Source organism: Stegastes partitus, unplaced genomic scaffold (genome assembly GCF_000690725.1).
Source record: "Stegastes partitus isolate 25-593 unplaced genomic scaffold, Stegastes_partitus-1.0.2 Scaffold167, whole genome shotgun sequence".
NCBI lineage: Eukaryota > Metazoa > Chordata > Actinopteri > Pomacentridae > Stegastes > Stegastes partitus.
Genome location: NW_007577898.1, coordinates 386,126 through 407,873, shown reverse-complemented (window position 1 = coordinate 407,873; position 21,748 = coordinate 386,126). Strand labels below are relative to the sequence as shown.

General features: G+C 41.1%; 1 protein-coding gene across 1 annotated transcript in view; it reads left to right on the top strand.

Moving 5' to 3' along the window:
* The first annotated feature begins 239 nt into the window (after positions 1-239).
* Positions 240-21,748, top strand: part of mppe1 (metallophosphoesterase 1) — a 24,795-nt gene continuing 3,286 nt past the window's right edge. The window contains exons 1-8 of the mRNA XM_008279673.1: positions 240-770; positions 890-998; positions 4,112-4,215; positions 9,070-9,150; positions 13,800-13,908; positions 14,240-14,320; positions 19,818-19,940; positions 20,180-20,320. Of these exons, the coding sequence (XP_008277895.1) occupies positions 520-770; positions 890-998; positions 4,112-4,215; positions 9,070-9,150; positions 13,800-13,908; positions 14,240-14,320; positions 19,818-19,940; positions 20,180-20,320 (999 nt within the window). The 5' untranslated portion in view covers positions 240-519. The remainder of the gene's footprint in view (positions 771-889; positions 999-4,111; positions 4,216-9,069; positions 9,151-13,799; positions 13,909-14,239; positions 14,321-19,817; positions 19,941-20,179; positions 20,321-21,748) is intronic.

Sequence of the window (21,748 nt, the reverse complement as noted above, 5' to 3'; positions counted from 1 at the left end):
CTGTTTAGAAATTGTGCTTGTTTTAATGAAGCATTAGTCCAAAACAGTTAAAAATAAATCTCCTGTGTGCGGGTTTGGCTCTTACAAAAGCAAATGTGTGGACACTCAAAGGTGCCCAACTAAAGGCTGCTGTCCTGCTTCTTCCTGCTGCTTTATTGTGAAATCCCACAGTGGGGGTGTAGCTCGTGTCTTGACGGATCAGATCGACTGGAGCTGAGGCTGTTATTCAGCGGCTGGCTGCTGCTCTCTCACTGCCTCCCTGAAAGCTGAAGGCATTTGAAACTTTCCACCTCACATTTGTGCATCAACCTACAGACGCGACACGGAGCCTGTTTTCTTTTTTTTATTTTTTTATTATTATTTTTTTTAAACTACCAGCTTTACATCAAACTTGCCATGAGCATCGCACGGCTGGAGACCTAAACCGGCGGCTCTGGAAGAGGTGAAGATGCCTCATGGATCGCTCCATCACCGCCAGTGCGCCAGTTCAGGGCATCCCAAACGCCGAATAACAAAGAAATGCCGAGGTTTAGCGCCAGATGGATGGTTGCGGTGGTGCTGATTGCGGTGGTCGGCGGCGCTTTCTTCTTCTGCGAGTATCTCATCTACTTCCCCACCATCCTCAAGTGCGCCTGGCCGAAGATCAGCCATGCTCGGGGGGGAGAGGGCATCGACGACCGGCCGATGGACTCCACGGTCCGCGCTATGGTGCTGTCGGATACGCACCTCCTAGGAGCCGTCGGGGGACACTGGTTCGACAAGCTGAGGAGGTAATGTCATTTTTTATTCTATTTATTTGGATGTTTATTTTTTCTTTCCTCTGTGCACCCGGACTGATTTGTAAACAAAAACAACCAATAACCCAGACTTGTTGTGTCCAAACGCGCAGGGAATGGCAGATGGAGAGGGCTTTCCAGACCGCTCTGTGGCTGCTCAGGCCCGAGATAGTGTTTATTCTCGGGGATATCTTCGACGAAGGCAAGTGGAGCTCGCAGAAGGTAACGTAGAGCTCCCTGTTTTCCTGCGTGCATTGTCTGCAAAGCCACACTGCTTTGGGGAGGGGGGGGGATGATGATGATGATGATGATGATGATGATGATAATGATGATGATGATGCTTGAGAAAACAGTATGTGGATGCAAGAGCAGGTCACAATCATCATGTTGTAGCTGCCATCAGGGCCCGAGAGGCTGCAGGAAAAAAAAAGGAAAAACAGCTGCATCCTCTCACAGTCTGTCCATCCATCCTGCTGTAAGGAACAACAAAAACAAAATCCCCTGGGAATCCTTAAAAATCTGTTTCTCGGCTGTCAAATGGGATCTGTCGTGTCTGATGTATCCAAAAATAAAATAAAAAATGAGGGGGGAAAATGGTGTGCAAAAGCAAAACAAAAGAAAGGCTCATTAAAAAAGGAAGCAGAGGCAGCAGACAGTAAAATCTGCACTAATGTTACCCCAGTCAGCTTCCTTATTCGTTTTCACACTCGGCTGGCAACTCTTCTGATTTGTATTCTGTGGACTTTTTGCAGAAAATGTCAGAATTTACAGAAAGAGGAATAGTGAGAGTCGGTCCGCAGCCGGCGTCTGGATCCATCTGTCGATTATTTTCCTGACAAATCCATTTATCCTTTGGTTTGTATGTCAGAAAAAAAGAAGTGAGAGATTCCAGCCTGAAAGCCAAAGATGGCATCTAGAAAGCACTTCTCTCGGTTGGGAAACACAAAAGATATCCAGTGTAAACAAAGGAAACCTGCAAATCCTCAAACAATAGAAGTCGAAACTGGAAAAATATCTTTGCATTTGTGCTTGATCCATGACTGGCTTCATGTGTCTCGTTCTGCTGGATTCGGAGCTTTTAGTTTGCAAAAAGGGGAAATGATACTAAAAGTGGAGCTGTCTGTGATGATAGTTTGCTTTATTTTTGGCTGTTTGATATATAAATGTTCAAAAATTGTGCCTGTTTTGTTCAACCAACAGCCCGAAATCCAAATATCTGCAATTAAAATGTTATAAAACAATAAAAACAAGAAGCAAATCTGCACATTTTAGGGGCTAAAACTCACCAAATGTTTGCCTGAATGGTTGCTCATTCATTCTGCAAATTAACTAAAAGATAAGACGATTAACTGTTTTTGCTTTTAGCTGCAAAGTCCTCAGGTTTGAGAAGCTGAACTGAGCGATTACTTGGCGTTTTTTTGTTTGACATGAATGATTTCAGCACTAATTAAATGCATCGTCAGCGTCATGTAGAGTCTCGTCATATAAAAACATAAACACACATGTGATTAGAGGTCTCCTGTGTGGAGCTTCAGCCCCTGAAGCAAAACTAAAAGCTGCAACCATTCTTTTTTTTTCTTTTATGGTTGATTGTTTGATCTATAAATGTTCAAAAAAAGTGTGCCTGGCTTAATTGGCTACCAGTCCAAAAACCACAAATCTCTCGGATTAAAACGTTAAACAACATAAAATAAAAGCAAATTTGCACATTTTTGAAGCTAAAACCTGCAAATGTTTAGCATTATTGAACAAATCCTTGCCTGTTTATTCATTCATTAAATCAGCTTATCCATTAGCTGATTAATAGTTTTGGTTTTAGGCTGGAAAATTGTCCCAAAGCCAGAAGAAAATTCCATTTACAATGATTTAAAATGAAAAAGTTTCACACATTCGAGACTCTGAAATGAGCAATTATGCAGCATCCTTTGCTTGACGTATCACTTCAGCCACGAGCACTTTTTATAGCTGATTGTTTGATCTATAAATGTTCAAATCTGGTGCCTGATTTAATTGACCAACACTTCAGAACAGCAAAAAGAAAAAGGCTGTGTGCAGCTTTCATGCCTGCAGCAGCAAATCTGAATTTGTTTTAATTGGCCAACAGTCTAATACCCAAATATTATAATGACTGAAAACATTATAACACTTGTTTTTTAAACAAATCTGCAAATTGTTGAAGCTAAAATTAGCAGATGTTTTGCATTTTTAACCAAATACTCGCCCATTTATTAATTACGCAAATCAACCAATTCACGAGATGACGGAAAACTGCCCCAAAACCCAAACATGTTACATTTACAGTGATTTAAAACAAACACACGTACACAAAACTGCAAATCGTCACACTGGAGAATCTGAAATGAGCATGTATCTAGCTATCTATCTATCCACTTCATCCATGAACTGTCGTTTATGGTTGATTGTTTAAATGTTCAACAAATCCTGCCTCGTGCAATCGGCCGACAGTCCGAAACCCAAATATCGTGAAATAACACATTACAAAAACAGAAAAAAAATAAGAAAACTGGCACATTTTGGAAGCTATAACCAGCATTTTTGACCAAATACCTGCAAATTCACTCTTTCATTAAATCACCAAATTTATTAGACGATTAATTGTTTTGGTTTTAGGCCAAAATAACAATTTACAATGAAAAAAAGCCCAATTTCTCACATTTGAGAATCTGAGAAGTGTAATTATCTGTCATTTTTAGCTGGATGTGTCAATTCAGCCATTAACATTTTTCTATGGTTGATTCTTTCATCGATAAATCTTTAAATCTGGGCCTGTTTTAATTGGCCAACAGTCCAAAATATAGTCAATTGGCGTATAAAAATAAGCAAATTTGCACATTTTAGAATCTAAAACTAGCATTTTTGACCAAATACTTTCCCATTCTTCATTCTGCCAATCAACTAATTGATTAGATGATGGAAAACTGTCCTAAAACCCCCAAAATTCCATTTAAAACATAAAAAAGCTCAGATTTGAGAATCTGAAATGAGCATTTATGTGGCTTTTTTTTGGCCTGATGTTTCAGACCGTACGTTTAACAGCTTCAACACGAATCAAAAGCAGCATCACGGAGTCGTTTAGAGTCTCGTCATATAGGAAACATACTATGAACCCGGGGAACGGAGGTAGTTAAAGGTCTCCTATGTGCAGCTGCAGAAGCACATCTGAATGTGAATCAAAGCATCAGCCACCCATGGGGGCTGCCGGGCGACCCTCGGAGACCCCATTAACGCTCATGAGCTTCCCAGGGGGAGTTTTTCTTGTGGAAGGCCTGTGCTGAAACCTGCCTCAGCTATGTTCTGTGTTGTTCTCTCTGCAGCACTGGGAGGACGACGTGCGACGCTTCCACAGGATGTTCAGACACTCCACTGACACAGAACTGGTTGTACTGGTTGGAAATCACGACATCGGTTTCCATTACGAGTAAGGACGCTGTTGACAGTCATATTGTGTTCTTGTTTTCATTGCCTAACGTTTGTTCACCCATCCCGACTGGTCAATCCGCTTTTTATGTTCCTCCTAATAAACCAGTGCAGGGCGGCACAACATCCTGATGAATTAAGGGCTCAGAGTTCCTCGGTGTAGGGATTGTTTTAGCGCTGACTGCCCTGGTTACAGAAATATCTGACTTCTCCAAAAGTTTTCGCCCGCCTGAAACGTCAATAATAGCTTCATATTTCCACAGAGCCAGCAAACAAAGGGAACAACACGACTTTGTCCACATTACATAACCGCGAAAGAAATATTTGACGTGTGAGTCAATTTTATTGGGATAATTCCGGGGTTGGATACAGTAAATGCAGTCAGGACTGACACCGAGGTCGCGCGCTCTGTGCTGCGGCTGCGGGGGGCTTTTAAAGGACAAAGCTGCCGATGTATTTTAATTATTTTCAACAAATCCCATCAAAAGACAAAAGACTTTATAACAATGAACACGGGCACTGTGGTTTATGTGGCATCAGTCCCACATGCAACATCCTGCTGCTCCACAGAGCACCAAATATGTATTCATCCGCAGCTGAAAATAGTCCCCAACAAACGCACCCTTGTTCCGAACTGTTGCTGAAAACTGCAGCGGCTTCCTGTTTCAAATTACCGAGCTATTTTTTAAAAGTAATTACTTGTGTGAACGGATTTGAGCAGTTTTCAGGTCACACGCAGCCTAATGAACTGTTAAATGTAGCTTATTGTGTTATTTGTTGATGTAAAAAGACAAGAGTTGACATTCTACACTTACATAAAGACGTACCTTAATGGGCTAATTCTGATAGTTTGAAGACTCAGTGTCCTTGAAATTGATTTATTACAAACACAAAATCTAATAATCCACAGTTAAACTCCTAAACTTTATGTTTTGAGTCCTTATTAAATCATTACAGACTCCCACCAATAGTATTACCAGTTGTTTATTGTATTAGAAACAATTTATGTATTTTAAAACCTATGCATACATTATATAGAGCCTTAAGGTCCATTATTGATCTTGGAAAAATGCGAACAAACATAGCTTTATCTTTGGGGTCAGTTTATCTTAAATCATCAGATTTTTAGGGCAGTTTCTACGTAACCACCTCTGATTCGCCTGACAGCTATAGAGCATAAGATATATATACTATATACTTGTAAAGATATTTCTGAAATTTCAGATTGATATATCAGATACTAGATTTTTTTTAATTCGATTGACCCACTTAGCATAGCAATGTTCTTTATCACATTGAAATTTGAGGCCATGTTTGAACAACTATGTCTCGGAATATTTTTAAGATAAAAGCCTGAAATTTTCGGGTTTTTTTCTCATCATGTCATTGATTCAGAATCTGCAATATTGGACAAGTAGATCAAATAGTCTCTAATTATGGATGAGTTGAAAAATGACAAAAATGTAAAGCTGTCATGAAAAGTCCCACATTAACAGTAGATTGATGTTGCAGAAGTCAACTGGTGATATTTTCTGAACCACATGTCGTTGCATGTAAGATGGAATAGTCCAAACTCGAGGCTTCAAAACAGTCGTGCACAAACCAATAGGTGGCGTCACGGCCGCTGTCTCTAGACCAGGGGTGTCCAATCCTGGTCCTCAAGGGCCGCAATCCTGCAAGTTTTAGATGTTTCCCTTCTTCCAACACACCTGATTCAAATGATCAGGATCGTTATCAGGCTTCTGCAGAGTTGATGATGAGCTGATCATTTGAATCAGGTGTGTTGGAAGAGGGAAACATCTAAAACATGCAGGACTGTGGCCCTCGAGGACCAGGATTGGACACCCCTGCTCTAGACTCTGGATAAAAGCTTGCCATGTTCCCCGTGCATGTCACGTGGCCTTCTGACTTTCCTCCACTGTCTGCATGTTACTGTTTTCAAAATGGCGAGTATTGCCAAAGATTTACACCACTGAAGAAGACAGACTACTTGGTTCTTACAATAAATGATCTATGTTTAATGAAAGTCCTCAACTCCTGGTGTGTAAATGTTCCATAAAAGAAAAACATCTGCCGTCACTATTTTTGAGTTGCACACTGGCTGCATCCTGGGATAGCATCGCCCACGACTATTGGGATTGGTTTAAAAAAATACAAACAAGCCAGAGCGTTTTTTTTTTTACCCTATAGAAGAATTAGGTTCTGACAGACTGTTCCTCAGCTCCAGAGATAGGTCTGGCCATGTGCGGCAATTTTTTGATGCAGTCTATGCAATAAACAGTAAAGATTCCACCAGGTACTACAGCAACTATGCTGCACTGTCTGATGTGCACATACATTATCTTCTGCCTTATCTGTAAATATCTATTAAACAGATTCATTATTAATAGCAAACAATCCATTAACAATTAATCATCCCTAGCGGCTCGGCATTTCTATCTTGATGCTTTACCTGCTGGTCTGATGATTGTCTTGAGTCCAGCTGCTCCTCTCATAGCTTCCTCCCTCAGCTCCTTCTCATTGTTGAGGTCTCCTCCTTTGACAGGCACCCAAAATTAACATTACATTAAGACAACATGCATGACTCGTTATCATCTCAAAAGTACTTCTAACAACCCTGCAGGTAGCCTTTCTCATTTGCAATTCAGCAGTTAATGGAAAAGTCAAAGGAGCTTAACGGACAGCACTGATTCTTGTTTCTTCAACATTTTCAGGACGTAAAACTATGTTATACATGTTGGGTCAACCTTTAATGCAGTCTTTGCAAATTTAAAAAAAAAAAAAAAAAACTGCATGAAAACCACATTGGACAAGATACAAGTCAAAAAGCACTCCGCTCAGACGGGTCACATCTGGACCAGGTTGTCCATCAGTGGCAAAATATTCTTTAAGTGTAGAGCGCATTAGATCAAAAACACCTATAGGCTGCTCAAATCAAACTAAATTATTGATGAGAGGCTGAAAAGGTTTCACAGTTTTGGATTTGTAAAACCTTTATTCTTTTTGTGAATATGCAAAAAATAAAATAAAATAAAATAAAATAAAACATGCAGATTTCACTACTTTCTGTCACACATAGACCACATTAGACCAGGCTCAGATCTAAAACCACTACATATAGACCGGTCAGATCTGGACTAGCTTGTTTCAAAGGGGCCAAAGACTGTTTAAAGCACAGTTTCTCCCGGGACAATCTAATTGTCATTTAACCAGTAGCCTCTATGTAGTGGTTTTTGGTCTGAAAAAAGCAGCAACGTCGCTCCTTTTTGCCATTTCCCCCCCAAAAATAAGGGTTTCCCAAATTTGAAAGTGAGCTACAGAATTAAGGGTTTGAAATGAAATGAAATGAAAAGAAAAATACTTTATTTATCCCAGAAGGGAAATTCAATCTTGTAAAAGCTCACTTTTGTTTTTTGTTTTTTTAATCAATATAACATATATTTTATACAACAACAACAACAATCATTCAGTCAGTCAGATTTGTTTGCTTAAAATGTCTAATGATAATAAATTGCTTTACAAAAATTATAATAATAAAACGCTTAATTCTTGCTACATCTGCTTGTTGACTGAAATTCACCAGGTAGCAGCTAATGTTATAAGCTAGAAAGAAGCTAATGTTAGGTTATTACATATTGGAAGCTAACGTGGACGCTAGCTTCTTCTAAGCTAGCTCCCGTTAAAGCAGCTAAAGTTATCTTCTTTCACCTAGCTGACTACGTGTTAGCCAGCGAGCTAGCCAGCAAGCTAATGTCCACGTTAAGTTTCGATATGTAATAAGTTGACAGCTTTTTTCTTAGCTAGCTACTTATTATTATTATTATTATTGTTGTTGTTGTTATTTATTTTATTTTTTGTTATTATTATTATTTATCTTCAGAGTGTTTAAACATTTTTTAATGCTCTCGTGAAGACAAATATTTATTACAGTATTTAAGACGAAAAAAAGCAAAGATGACGAGGTTAAAGATTTTATTCTGTCTTTCTTTTTTCCACAATAATTGTAAATCATTTCGTGGCCCTTCACATTAAATTGTTTGGAGGATCTCACTGATTTCAATGGCTGTGAAGAAACTGCTTATTAAGATTGTTATGTGAGGAGATCAAATTCAAAGAGATTACCAGCTTTGGAGGGAGAGCAGATTTAACTCAAAACATTGGGAGATCATGATGCCATTTAAATCAATAAACGAGATAAAAGCTCCGAAGAAATTCATTAAAAAATAAAAACAAGCAATAGAACATGGACTTTCAGAACAAATCAAGGTGGTGAAAACTGATTGAACACAACATATATTTTTGTCTCTGTTATATAAAACAGTATTTCTCTTGCTGTTATTTATTGAATGTAACTTGGAAAAAGTTGCATAAACAAATCAGTGAGAAAAAGGCTGCAGGCTGTAAAAAGCACCTGCACAACCTACTGACAGACAGCATCATATGCTTCTTTTTAATCAGTACCACAGAGGTCTTGATTCATCTTTACGGTATTCTTTGAGCCTGAGTTTTTTTTTTTGTGGTGTTCTTAGAATAGATTGCATATTATTGCAGAGATGTTGCGTTTATTGCTGTATGTAACAGCCTTTTGGTAGGAGACAGTTTTTCTTAATTTCTCAGGGGAACGAAGCACAATGTGGATGCATAAAATCATCCCACAGATTAGTATTCGATGATTCAGAAATGTGGGATTATGTAGCGGCTCATATGTGCTTTGATTCAACCTGTTCGGCAGGAAGTGAGGCGGCACAGCTCTTATGTAACAGCACATGACAGACGCAGACGTGACAGACTGAGCAGCAGGTTTTTTTTCTTTTTTTGTGTGTGTGTGTGACGAACATGTTGTGTCCCCCTGCAGGATGGACTGGTTCAAGCTGCAGCGCTTCGAGAAGGTCTTCAACGCTTCCTCCACCAGGATCGTTACCAAGAAGGGAGTCAAGTGAGTGTCAGGGGACAGGGGGGGATGCAACAAAAACCTGCGGCACACAGCTGTGATCCAGCAGGCCGGAAGGTCGCAGGTTTAATCCTCAGAGGCAGCGTCAGCCAAAGGAGCGCTTTTTAAACAAGAAAGCTGCCAGAAAACAGAGGTCGTCGTTGTGTGCGGACGGGCACAAGTGACAAATTGTGTTTCACATTGTGTGCCGAAAAACGTGCAGTAATGTGTCAAAAATAAGCTCATCCTATGGAAACGGGTGACTTTCTCTAATGTGTATGAACAAGCAAACACTTGTCCTCCTTTAAAACTGTGCCTATAGACAACAGTATTACACTCAAGCATTTTTAGAGTAAAAATGTATTTAAAAAAACGTCCTGCGTTTATCAAATCCAGAAGGTTTAATCCCCAGCGGCAGCGTGAGCCAAAGGAGTGCTTTTAAACGAGAAACCTGCCAGAAAAACTGTTCCAGAGGTCATGGTTGTGTGCTTATAGGCACAAATGACAACTTACATTCCTGTTCTCTGCTGAAGAACGTGTAGTCATGTCTAAAATGCTTAGGCCTCTTTAAAGCTGATGGATAATGGGTGATACAGTCAGACTTGTTGTTTGAAATTTAAATTATTATTTTTTTAAAAACACTCCCACATTTATCATACCTTAAAACCATAAAACTAGAATCAGGGGTTGCACATTAGAGGACGATTTTTTTTTTCCCCAAACCTTTGACATTGAAGGTCTGATGTTCTCTTTGCTGTTTAAGTGTGTGGTGTCGCCATGCTCAGGTCTAAAGAGCTCTCTAAGGTCTTCAAGAAAAAGGTTGTGGGTGTCTCCAAGTCTGGTGAGAAGTTTAAAAAGATCTCTTTGAAATGAATCATTAAACTTCAAGAGGAATGATCTACAAGTGGCGTTGATTTTAAATGACCAGCCACCTCAGACTTTTAGCACAGGTTCTGCAGGCGCTGGCGTCAAATTGCTGCGTCTATATTTAGAACAAGATTGCACACGTTTGACCTGTATTTAGTCATATCTGGAAAAGGCCTTTTCTGTCAAAAGAGCATTAGTTCAGTTTGCCAACAAGCAAAGAGCAGCTTTTTTTTTAGATGATTGTGTTCTGGAGTCTGAGCACATGAATCAAAGATGTTGGGCCACAACACCAGCAGACATACAGATGAAACCAGAAGTTTAGAAACACTGTATAAAAAAAACCTAAAAACCTTTTTTATTCTCACTGTCTGACATCAAATCAAACTTTTCCTGTTTTAGGTCAGCTAGGATGACCAAAATTATTTGTATTCGCTAGACGCCAGAATAATGAGAGAGAGAGTTTTTTAGAGAACTAGTGGATGTATTTAAGGCACACCTCAAACATACTGCTTCCTTTTGTGACAACATGGAGAATCTAAGGAAATCAGCCAAGATATCAGGAAGAGAACTGTGGACCTCCACATGTCTGGTTCATCCTTGTGTACAATTTCCAGATGCCTGAAGATTTATCTGTTCAGACAATTCTATGGAGACATGTCCTGTGGTCTGATGAAACTACAATTGGACTGTTTGGTAAAAATGACCATCGATGCATTTGGAGGAAAATGGGAGACACTTGCAAGCCTGAGAACACCATCCCAACTGTGAAGTACGGGGGTGGCAGCATCATGTTGTGGGGGTGTTCTGCTGCAGGAGGGACTGGTGCACTTCACTAAATAGATGGCATCATGAGGGAGGAAGATAAAGTGGAAATATTGAAGCAGTATCTCAAGACATCAGCCAGGAAGTTCAAGCTTTAAATGGGTCTTCAGATGGACAATGACCCTAAACATACCGCCAGATTAGTTACAGAGAGGCTTCAGGACAACAAAGTCAATGTTTTGGAGCGGCCATCACAAAGCTCTGATCTCAATCCTGTAGAAAATTTGGTGTGTGGAGCAACAAACCTGACTCAGTTCCACCAGTTCTGTCAGGAGGAACGGACCAGAATTCATCAAACTATTGTGAGAAGCTTGTGGAAGGAAACCCAAAACATCTGACCCAAGTCATACAGTTTAAAGGCAACGCTACCAAATACTAAAGAAATGTATGTAAACTTCTGACTTTGAAAAACCGAATAAAAAATTCTCTCTCTCATTATTCTGGCGTTTAGCAAATAGAAATAGTTTTGGTAATCCTAACTGACCTAAAACAGGAAAAGTTTAGTCACATTTAATGTCAGACAGTCAGAAAACAAAAAAGCTTATGTGTCTTTTTATGCAGTGGATGTAAACTGTATGTAACACAGACCAGAAACAGCTCCTCATGATAAGAACCTCAAACCGACTGTGAAGCTCGGTGGTGGAAATGCGATGGTGTGCGGTTGCTGTGCTGCCTCAGGGACCGGGCAGCCTGCACTTATTGATTCAACTATTAATTCTGCATCATAACAAAGAGTGCTTGAAGATAATGTGAGACCATCTGTCTGAAAGTAAAAGCTTTCAACGAGATAATGTTCCTAAAAACACTAACAAACCCGCCGAGGATTTGAGTCTGGTTGAAACGTCGTGGTGGGATTTGGAACAGACAAGCTAAACCTTAAACATCTTGCAACTGAATTAATTTTGCAGGAAGACTTGATGAAAAATCTCAGCGAGCTGCTGCACAATAATGCAAAACACCTGCGAGAAGGATTTTTTTGCCTTGAGGGGGTAAAAGCAGCTTCAGTAGTTTTCCTCGACTATACTGACCGTCACCGTCTCCAGTGTTGGCCTGTCAGTATGTCAAGACAGCCGGCAGTTTTTATTTTTCATGACTCGACATGGATCCATATCACCCAAACATTACAAAAATCTCTTTCATGTCAAGTCATTTTTAGTCTAACTGCCGGAGCAGGAAGATTTTTTTTTATGTTTACTTCAAATATTTTAGATTCTAGCACCCCATTTTTTTAATTATTTCCAGTCATTTCATTCTAAAGCATTTTTGAAACAGTTAATTTCCACACGTAGACTGCACCAGCTGATCTAATTGGTTCACGTACATTAAGAAAATACAGTTTGATGGCTCTAAAATACACAAAAACACATGAAAATGCAGAGTTTTGTAGTGAGACTGATGTGATGAATGGAAATTAACATGAAAACCATTATTAAGAAAACAAAGGTACATTTAAAATCGTAAAATATGTTTCAGGTTTTCCTTAATGCTTTTTGCAAATGGAAATGTGTCACTTTGTCTAAAAAAAATTTTTTTAAATTTTTAAAATAAAAAAAAAAGAATAAAATATATTATTTGGGGCTGCAAGGTGGAGCAGTTGATTAGCATTGTTGCCTTGCAGCAAGAAGGTTGCCAGTTTGCGTCCCAGTGAGGACACCCGGGATCTTTCTGCGTGGAGTTTGCATGTTCTCCCTGTGCAGCGTGGGTTCTCTCCGGGTTCTCCGGCTTCCTCCCACACAGTCCAAAACCATGTTGAGGTTAATTGGTGATTCTAAATTGTCCGTAGGTGTGAATGTGAGTGTGCTTGGTTGTCTGTCTCTAAGTGTAGCCCTGTGATAGACTGGTGACCTGTCCAGGGTGTCCCCTGCCTTCACCCTAAGTCGGCTGGGATAGACTCCAGCCCCCCATGACCCTAGTGAGGATTAAGTGGTGTGTAGATGATGGATGGATATATTATTTGAAATTAGCAGTATTTGGTGCTACTTTTCAAAATACTTAAATCATACCTTAAATAAGCAGAACAGAACCAAACATAGAGTTTTAAATCCTCATATTTATCAATTAAAAGCTACATTTTTGTATGATTGTCCTTAAATATCTTTGATTCTTTTATTTGAATTCTTAGTTAATCCATGATTTGCTACCTGCTGCACTACTGTAACAAATATCTGCATTTTTTGCATGTGAGAACAGACCAATTCTTAATTTTCTTATCGTGTAATTTATCATTTAAAAAAAAAACCTGCAACCAAACAAACCCGTTTGTGCTGCCAACCAACGGTTTTCTGCTTTTCCCACCACTTTCTCAACACTGATGTACGACACCCACAGAGGTCAGTGCAGCAGTGTTTTTTTTTCTCCATGCGAGCTGCTTGTCGGTTCACTTTAAAGCAGCTGTAAGCAATTATTTTAAAATAATGCATCAAAGGAAATGTGAAAACAATGTGGTAGTGCGGAAAGGGGAGAATTATCCAGCGGATCTGCAATTCCCTTCGGCTTTCCAGACTCGGTTCCTTGCAGTTTTACTGTTGTGTTTACTCTTATTGCACATTTTATTTCATTTTTTTGAGTGAAAAAGCCCCAAAAACAAAGCGTGCACCTCGACCGAACAGCTGACAGGCAGAGCTACAGGCGAGCTGCTGCACACAGAGCCGCATATTTCCCTCAGGAGTTGGTAAAACCCAAAAAACAGAGTTGGAGTTGTCAAGTGGCCAAAAAACAAAACTCTAAATGAATGGAAATGTTGCTCCGTAGCTGCTGGATGAGCAACTGTTCGCCAACATGTTCATCATCCACTTGAAAGCGAGCGATACGTCGTCGTTGATTGTTTCTGCTGCAGCTCGAGTGGCTGAAAATCAGTTATTGTTTCAAGATCTATAAAATTCAAAAGCAGAATAATAATAAATAAAAAAAAAGAACTGTATGACATCTGAGTGCAGCCTGACTGCAGCTCTGCTCCGTTGTTTCAGTTTCCTGCTGGTGAACAGTGTGGCCCTGCACGGTGACGGCTGTCCCATCTGCCAGTCGGTGGAAAAGGAGCTGATCAAACTCTCCAGAGACCTCAACTGCTCGCTTCAGGTGGGAGGAATTTTCTGGAAAGTCAGTCACACACTTACTCACACTGTCAGCACCTCCAACACGCTGCCGGCTCTCATGAAGTGTGAAGAAATAAATCTCTATTTCAGGCGCTTCGTACCTGCAGCAGGTGTTTTGTTCTTTTTTTGCACATGTATAGCACATTTAAAGAGCCGTGCGACGGCTTCCCTGTCTTCCTGCGAACAGCAAACAGACGGAGCCGAGAGATAAAATAAAACGATGATGAAAGGGAAATGTTGACTGATGTTTGAGGACACATTGTGAGCTCATGGACAAGACAGCTGATGAATTCTTTATGCTTTCTCGTCTGCAGAACTCGCAGTCCAGCAGCGGCGTAACGGACAGCTGTGAAGGCTCTCAGCTTTATCCTCCTACGCCCCCAATCATGTTACAGGTAAACTATACATATATGTGATCTTATTTCTAACAAGGCTCTACTCGCATCAAGCAGGGAAAGAAATACTGTAAAAAGAATACACAAATGTACAGAGAGCCTGGAAGAAGTGTGTTGATAGTTTTCCCTTCTCCTTGAGTCATGATCAATTTAATCTGGCTTTTTGGACCAGAATTTACTCCTTCATGTCAAAGTGAGGACAGATTTCTACAAAGTAATATCAAAACTGTTGTTGGCCGCTCTGATCATTACTTTCGTCCTTGCTGGTGTAAGATGATGCACAAACTCCACAGCCTACATTTGGTGCAACTGAAGTTAATATTAAGCCTGAATTAGCCAAACAAAAAGTTTTCTCAAACCTCTGGACAGCCTCTACTTGCTACTGCAGAATAAAAACAACAAGGGCTTTTGAGATAAAGACTGTAACTTTGGAAGATTTCCACTCGGTTTAATTCAGACTTCTAAAGCCTCGTGTTAGCTGCAGCTTCATTTTGAAGAGGCATGTTGCCATGTGAGGTGTACGGTAGCGTGGCAGTGCACGGTGAGGACAACTTTACACTGGCACAAGTAAACAAAAAAAATAGCCAGCCATTTATTTGCAAAAAATATTTAAAATGGCAGCCTCTCAAAAAAAAAGGCAAACAAAGGAAAAGAATGGAATTGAAAAGGCAGTGCTGAGTTGTACAGATGTTAGAGTACAACATCCCACCTCCTTTCCTTGATAAACTCCTCAGACATGCACTCGTTTCTGTTAATCTGACGGCATCTGAACGTGTCGGCTTCATGTCTGAATGAAAACCGTACTCACTTTCCTGTAAATGTTGAAATAGGAATCTTCTGAGGTCAGACCATAGACTGTATAAAAGATGGACGTAGCTACCGTGACGTCACCCGTTGGTTTCTGCACTGAGAAAATGAAGCCAGGGTTTTGCTACTTCCTGGTTGACATCTTGGATTTTTTGGAGCCAGTCACGCAAAAATCATCGGAGGGGGGCGGAGCCATAGGAGCAGCGATTGGTCAGACGGACTGAGAGGCGGGCCCTCTCTGCCCGCCCACATTTACCGCCTTCTGCTCGCTTCGTCTGTATGGTCGCTGCCAACTGTCAGTCAAGCCAGCCACGCCCCTTGCCCCGCAAAATGTTGATGATTTTTTAAAAATTCAGTATTGATTTATTTTCAGATTGGCCACCTGATCTCTGGACTTGACCATGAAAACTAATTTTTTTTAAAATCCTGAGCTGTAGGAATGCAGTGTTTCATGATCTGTGATCACTTCTTTTCCAATTCATTTCTATGGGAGCCAGGGCTTTTTGGAGCCAGCAGCTAGTGGACGAAGTGATATTGCAGGTTTTTGACACTTCCGGGTTGGCTTCATTTTTCGGGCCGGTTGCTACGTCCATCTTTTGTACAGTCTGTGGGTCGGACTTAATAACATTTCTGTATCACTTTTAGCGCTGTCAGTCTGAACTGCATGCTGTTGCATTAACGCATAGGCACATGTAAGTGGCGTACTTTGACTTGTGTTAAATGATTTGGGGTATCCACATTTTAGCACCAGTGTTTGTCCAAAAACATCACAAAGTAAGACACAGCAATGAGCCAAAATCAAATACCGCTACCTTTAAAAATATCTATTAAAATTAGTGGTGTAAGTGTTACTATTAGTATTATTAATATGTTCTTCATACCTTTCTAAAACAAAAGTTTTAAGGTGCTGCACTAAGTGGACATTAAAATACAGATGACAAAACCAACTGTCCACCCATCCATCATCTATACACCACTTTATCCTCAATTTTTAAAAGCATGTCGACAAAACAAAATAGCCATTGTGAAATCAATGAAGAGAAGGCCTGATGATAAAATGAAGATTTTAGTAGTGCTTTAAGAGAAAACACTGACGATGTGAGCAAACTGTAAGGCCACGAATAGGAAAGACCTGATCACCCCTGGTCACGAGGCGAGAATCAGGAACAGTCACGAGGTTCCTGTCAGAGGATCTTAAACAGGCATTAAAAGATCACAAAAAACAACTTATAGGGGCCAGAACAGTCTGGGAATGGCCCTGAGGCGGGTCAAAACCAACTGATGAGTTCAAAAACAGTCAAAGGAGTCCAAACACAGCCTAAAGAGCAGCCCTGCAGCAAGTCAAAACTAAAAAAGGAATCCAAAAACCAGAAGGCACAGTTCGGAGGGCGGCCTGAAGGCCGATCAAAACTAAGCTAGGGAGGATGGCCTGGAGGCTGGTTGGGCAGCCAGGGCCGCTCCGGAGGATGGCAACAGAGATGGAGCCCCTCAGAAGGCCAGGCAGGAGGCCCACTGCAGCGGAGGTGGAACCCCTCAGGAGGCTGGGCTGGAGGGGGCCGGGCTGGAGGCCGAGACTCAGTAGCAGCGGGATAGTCAAATGATTCTGGCAGGTCCCAGGATTTGATACTGGTGAAGACAGCATCGACCCACTTGAGAACAAGGATCAGTAGAGACCCGCTCGGGCACAGTGACCCAGCGTAGTTGGGGGGACACTGAGGAGCAGCGAGGTCGGTCTCCATGCTTTCTCGTGGAAAGACTTCCAGGAGGTGGCTCCTTGGATTCCTGGGGAGCAGGTTCAAGTGGAAAACCAGTTGGGTGATCTGCAGGCTGGTGGCTGGTTGACTGGGTTGGTGGCATGAGGTACAGAGTCCAGGAAAGGGTTGTATCCAGAAAGTCCAAAATAAACTAAAGGAATCAATGAGGCTTTTGTGCTACCTCTCTACGTGCCAGAGATAGAGCTGCCTCATTAAGCTTTTTGCTTTGAGCCCTCTTTCATTAACAAGACAAAGCAAGGAATCAAAATAATCATATGAATCATCATCTTCAAAAAACACAAACAAACCTGGTGGCCAGGTAGCCCAGGGAGAGAAAGAGATGCCTGGGGAGGCCTGGGGTCCTGAACAGAAGAAAGTTGACTCAGCTGAACTGAGAGGGCAGCTACCAGACTTGTGAGAAAACTCATTTTACTGTTCAGGGTCTTATTATGGTCTGATAGACTCCCAAGAACTTGGTCGTGGTGGCCGAGCCACACTCCCTGGCTGGCTACAGCCTGATGGATCTGCAAAGGGGCTGGCACCGAGTCAGAGCTGGGCTCGGTGTCCGCTGGGTTCATCTCTTTTGGCCAGATCATACTTTCAGGGTGGACTGGAGAACCCCAGACACAGATCAGGCAGAGAAAGACGAAAGATTGCAAAAAGTTCATTTAACAAAGGAATATAACTGAAACCAATACAGAATGAGGAAACTGAACTGAGAGGTAAACCGAATGGGTCAAACCAGACTTCATTCAAAAAAGGGGCAAAACTACAAAAACCTTGGACAGCTCTAAACGAAGACACAGAATGGGGTTTAAGTAGACTAATATGAATGAACTACAGCTAGACTAAGAAAACGGGGATACTCTACTCACAGGACTGGGGAACTAAACTGAAGGGGCAGGCAGGCTCGGGGAATCCAAAGTGAGTCGGAGCTGGCAAGGGCAGGGTAAAAGCTGGAGTGGAGCCAGTGGCAGGATCAGGGCGGTCAATCAATGTGTTGCCGATACTTGGTGAGGACAGGTAGGAGACAGGTAGGAGATCGACAGAGGAACAACTAGTCTAGTGGGGTGTGGTGGAATAAACTGAGCTTTTATGGAACAAAGGTAATTGTTGACAGGTGAGCCGATCCGCAGCTGTCTTTAATATTTGCGATCAAGCAGGCTGCATGTTTGCCACAACGTAAGCATCATAAAACTTCAACGAAGAGCGGGAACGAGCTGATACAGGATATAGATCATCATCCTGTCACACTGGGCGGTAAAAGATCATTTTATCAACCTTAAAACTTCATTAGTGGAATTTTTTTTTTTTTTTTAACTTGCAACTGTTGAGCGGATGTTCACATCTTTGATAGATTTCATGCTTAATTTTGCAGCTACTCATTAGTCTGTCATGTTTGAATAATTAATTAATTCTCTGGAACCCAAAAATCCACCAGTGAGTTTGAAAGGCACAAATGACATCATTTGTCAGAGAAAGCAATTGTAAAAAAAAAAAGATTTAAATGAAGGAATGTGTTACTTTCCCACGGTTTTTGAATGAATTATGCATGATGTGTTCGGAGCATTAGCCAACATCTAGGGTTAAGATGTGATATTTCATCAAAGTCGAATGTCTACATGTCAGAGAGTTTGCCAAAAAAAATGATCAAAACAACAAATTTTGCATCCCTCAGGAGAGACACTATTATAACTAACACATGACTAAAATCACCCAGCAGATTGGAGAGAAGTATGGAAATGAATCAGAGACAGGCGAAATAAAACACACTTGGCCAATAAAATAAATGCAGAACAGCTCAAACATGTTCTACAGAAGAGCGAGTTGTTTGAAGATACTTTCAGCTTGGTGAGAAGACAGCTTTCTGGAGCTGATGTGCGAATAGTTGAATGTTTAAAGCATGTGGAGCCTCCATTTTTTTTTCCGGGATTTTGAAACACTTGTGAGCACTTGGAAAAATGTGATTCATGTTGTTTCCAGGGGGGCTGGAAGGTGGCTCGGTGGTTAGCACCGTTGCCTCGCTGGTTGGCGTCCCGGTGAGGAGTCTCCATGTTCTCCCCGTGCAGCGTGGGTTCTCTCTGGGTTCTCCGGCTTCCTCCCACAACTCCAAAAACATGTTGAGGTTAATTGGGGATTCTAAATTGTCCGTAGGTGTGAATGTGAGTGTGCTTGGTCTAAGTGTGGCCCTGTGATGGACTGGTGACCTTTCCCACCCTAAGTCAGCTGGGATAGACTCCAGCCCCCCACGACCCTAGTGAGGATTAAGCGGTGTATAGATAATGGATGGATGGATGTTGTTTCCAGGTTTTTAAACGATTGTAAAACAAATAATCAAAGAATCATTTATGGCGTCGTAACCGTCATACTGAACAGAAGACATTTTGAGTTCTCTCTACTTCTACTCATGTTGTGTTGTTTCCACAGAGGTGCAGGACTTTGTATTGCAGTGAAACATGAGTCCACAGTAAATAAAAATGTGACAGGTGCGAAACAAAATACGTCCAGCAACTGACTGTGATAAATAGACATGAATACAACTTGTCCTAAGTAAGAGTAAGAATAATGTCATACTGAAAATTTTGCCCTACCAGTAGCTCAGAATGCAAATATACCCAATTTCATGATGTAAAACACAGAAACGCAGCATAGTTTCATGTTTAAGAAGCTTGAATCGATAAGAAAGTCATATTTTTCCCTTGATAAGTGATCATATGATTTGTTTCCAAATGTTAAATTGATAAACTGTTCCAGCAGTGACATTTTATCCAGATTTTAAACACTCTTGTCTGCATGTTTGCTTGTGACACACAATATTTCAACCTTTCACTGACCCGGTGTATTTGCTGCACACCTCCTCAGCCTGGTTTTTATTTCTCCTGTTGAAAATAGCACTAAACAAGCATGCTCTCCCGGCTGTCTGCTGTGTTCTCCAGCACTATCCTCTGTACAGAGTGAGTGATGCCGGCTGCAAAGGGCAGGACGCTGCACCACCTGAAGAGCGACACCTGCTGTTCAGAGAGAAGTATGACGTGTTGTCGAAGGAGGCCTCTCAGAGAGTGAGTTCTCCGCAGTCTCTTCACACTCTGCTCTTTTTTCTCTCTCTCTCTCCTTTCCCTTCAAAGCACGAATCTCCTCAGAAGTGGCTTCATCCAATTAAAATACAGTAGTGCAGCCCGCTGTCAGAAATAGTCTGATATGGAAACGGCACATGATGATGATGATGATGGTGACGAAAGTGGTGATGTAAGGCAGCAGCAACCGGCCTCTGAGGCGGACGTATGTTTTGTCTCCCCAGCTGCTGCAGTGGTTTAAGCCCCGCCTCATCCTGAGTGGACACACCCACAGCGGATGTGAGGTTGTCCATGACAACAAATACCCAGAAGTCAGCGTGCCGTCCTTCAGCTGGAGGAACAGGAACAACCCCAGCTTCATCCTGGTGAGTGGAACGCCGGCCTGCATCCACGGCTCCAAAAACAGGCTGTTAAGAGGCGACGTAAACAGACGATGGCGCACGATGGAGGATTGCAAGCGAGTTCATTCTTTGTATAGACAAATAACTCATTCACAGTGAAGTCTTTATGTTCTTATTTGAAACAAACAGCGCATTTAGAAGAAAAACTTGCAGTGACTATTTCTTTTCGTCCAAATAGGAGCAATGGACCCAACACTGACATTTTATTCGTTTTAAAGTCGAACTTGCAAACTAGCTACTTGACAGCTTCTTTATTCAGCTCATTTGAAGTTGTGTTTGTGGGCTTCTGGCAAATGGAAGTCCAATATTCACTGTCTTTGAGCTCCGTTTTTGGTCTCCACCATCTCCATCTGCCCGTTTAGCTGCTAAATGTTCCGCTGTGATCACCACTTAGCTGCTAACTGAACTGTCTGGTGCTGAGCTTGGAGTTTTTTCACTAAATGTGACTGACCGCTGAGGCTAAAAACAACACAACGAGACCGCTGAGAATTAACCGGAACAGCTAAACAGTGACAGAAAACCCACTAAAGGGAGAGATTTATGTAATAATAGTGAATTTTGAGCCCCATGTCAGAGAACATCGTCTAAAAACTACATGCAGACCCCATTTACAGCAACTGAAGTGACAGATATTTCCCTCAGGAGATGGTAGAGACCAAAGACAGAGCTAAAAGAGAGTGAATATTGGACTTAGATGTACAAGGTGGCCTCAAACACAACTCCAAATGATTTATAAAGTTTCTCCCTAACAACTGGATGTGCAAATAAAGCAACAACCACTGCAACTACTACTTTTTTCAACTTGAAAGTGTTCATTTTTTCAGTAAACAGTTATGCATCTATCACGGAGAGCCAAAAAAATAATTGCCTATACTTTAAATATATAAGGTCATTCCATTTCATATCATTGAATTTTAAGGACAATTTCAGCTCGGCCATCTCTGATTTGCCTAAAATTTTTATAGCATCACATATAGATATTTCCAAAAAATACATATTTCTGAAATTTTAGCTTGTATATCAAATAGTGAAGTAGAGTAACAGTAATGGTACATTTAGAGGTGCTAATCTATTTAGAGATAAGATTGGTTCATTCATTTTATAGCTGAACATTCGGCTCTTCACTCCCAGCTAGGAGGAGCATCAACACTGGGAATGCAGTGTAAAATAAATGCACGCCTAAATGGAAAATGTATACGACACGCTCAGCCGATTTTGTTATAGCTCCCTCGTTTCCAAACTCACTGGTGCTGATCCTCCAGATGCTATTTGTTATAATCCTGTAGTTTGTTATAGTATCCAAAATGTGATGTAACTGCATTAAAATATGTTTGTAAAAAAGCCAAATATTCTCATCTTGTCCCCAAATTTAAACATTCGAGTTGATGTAAT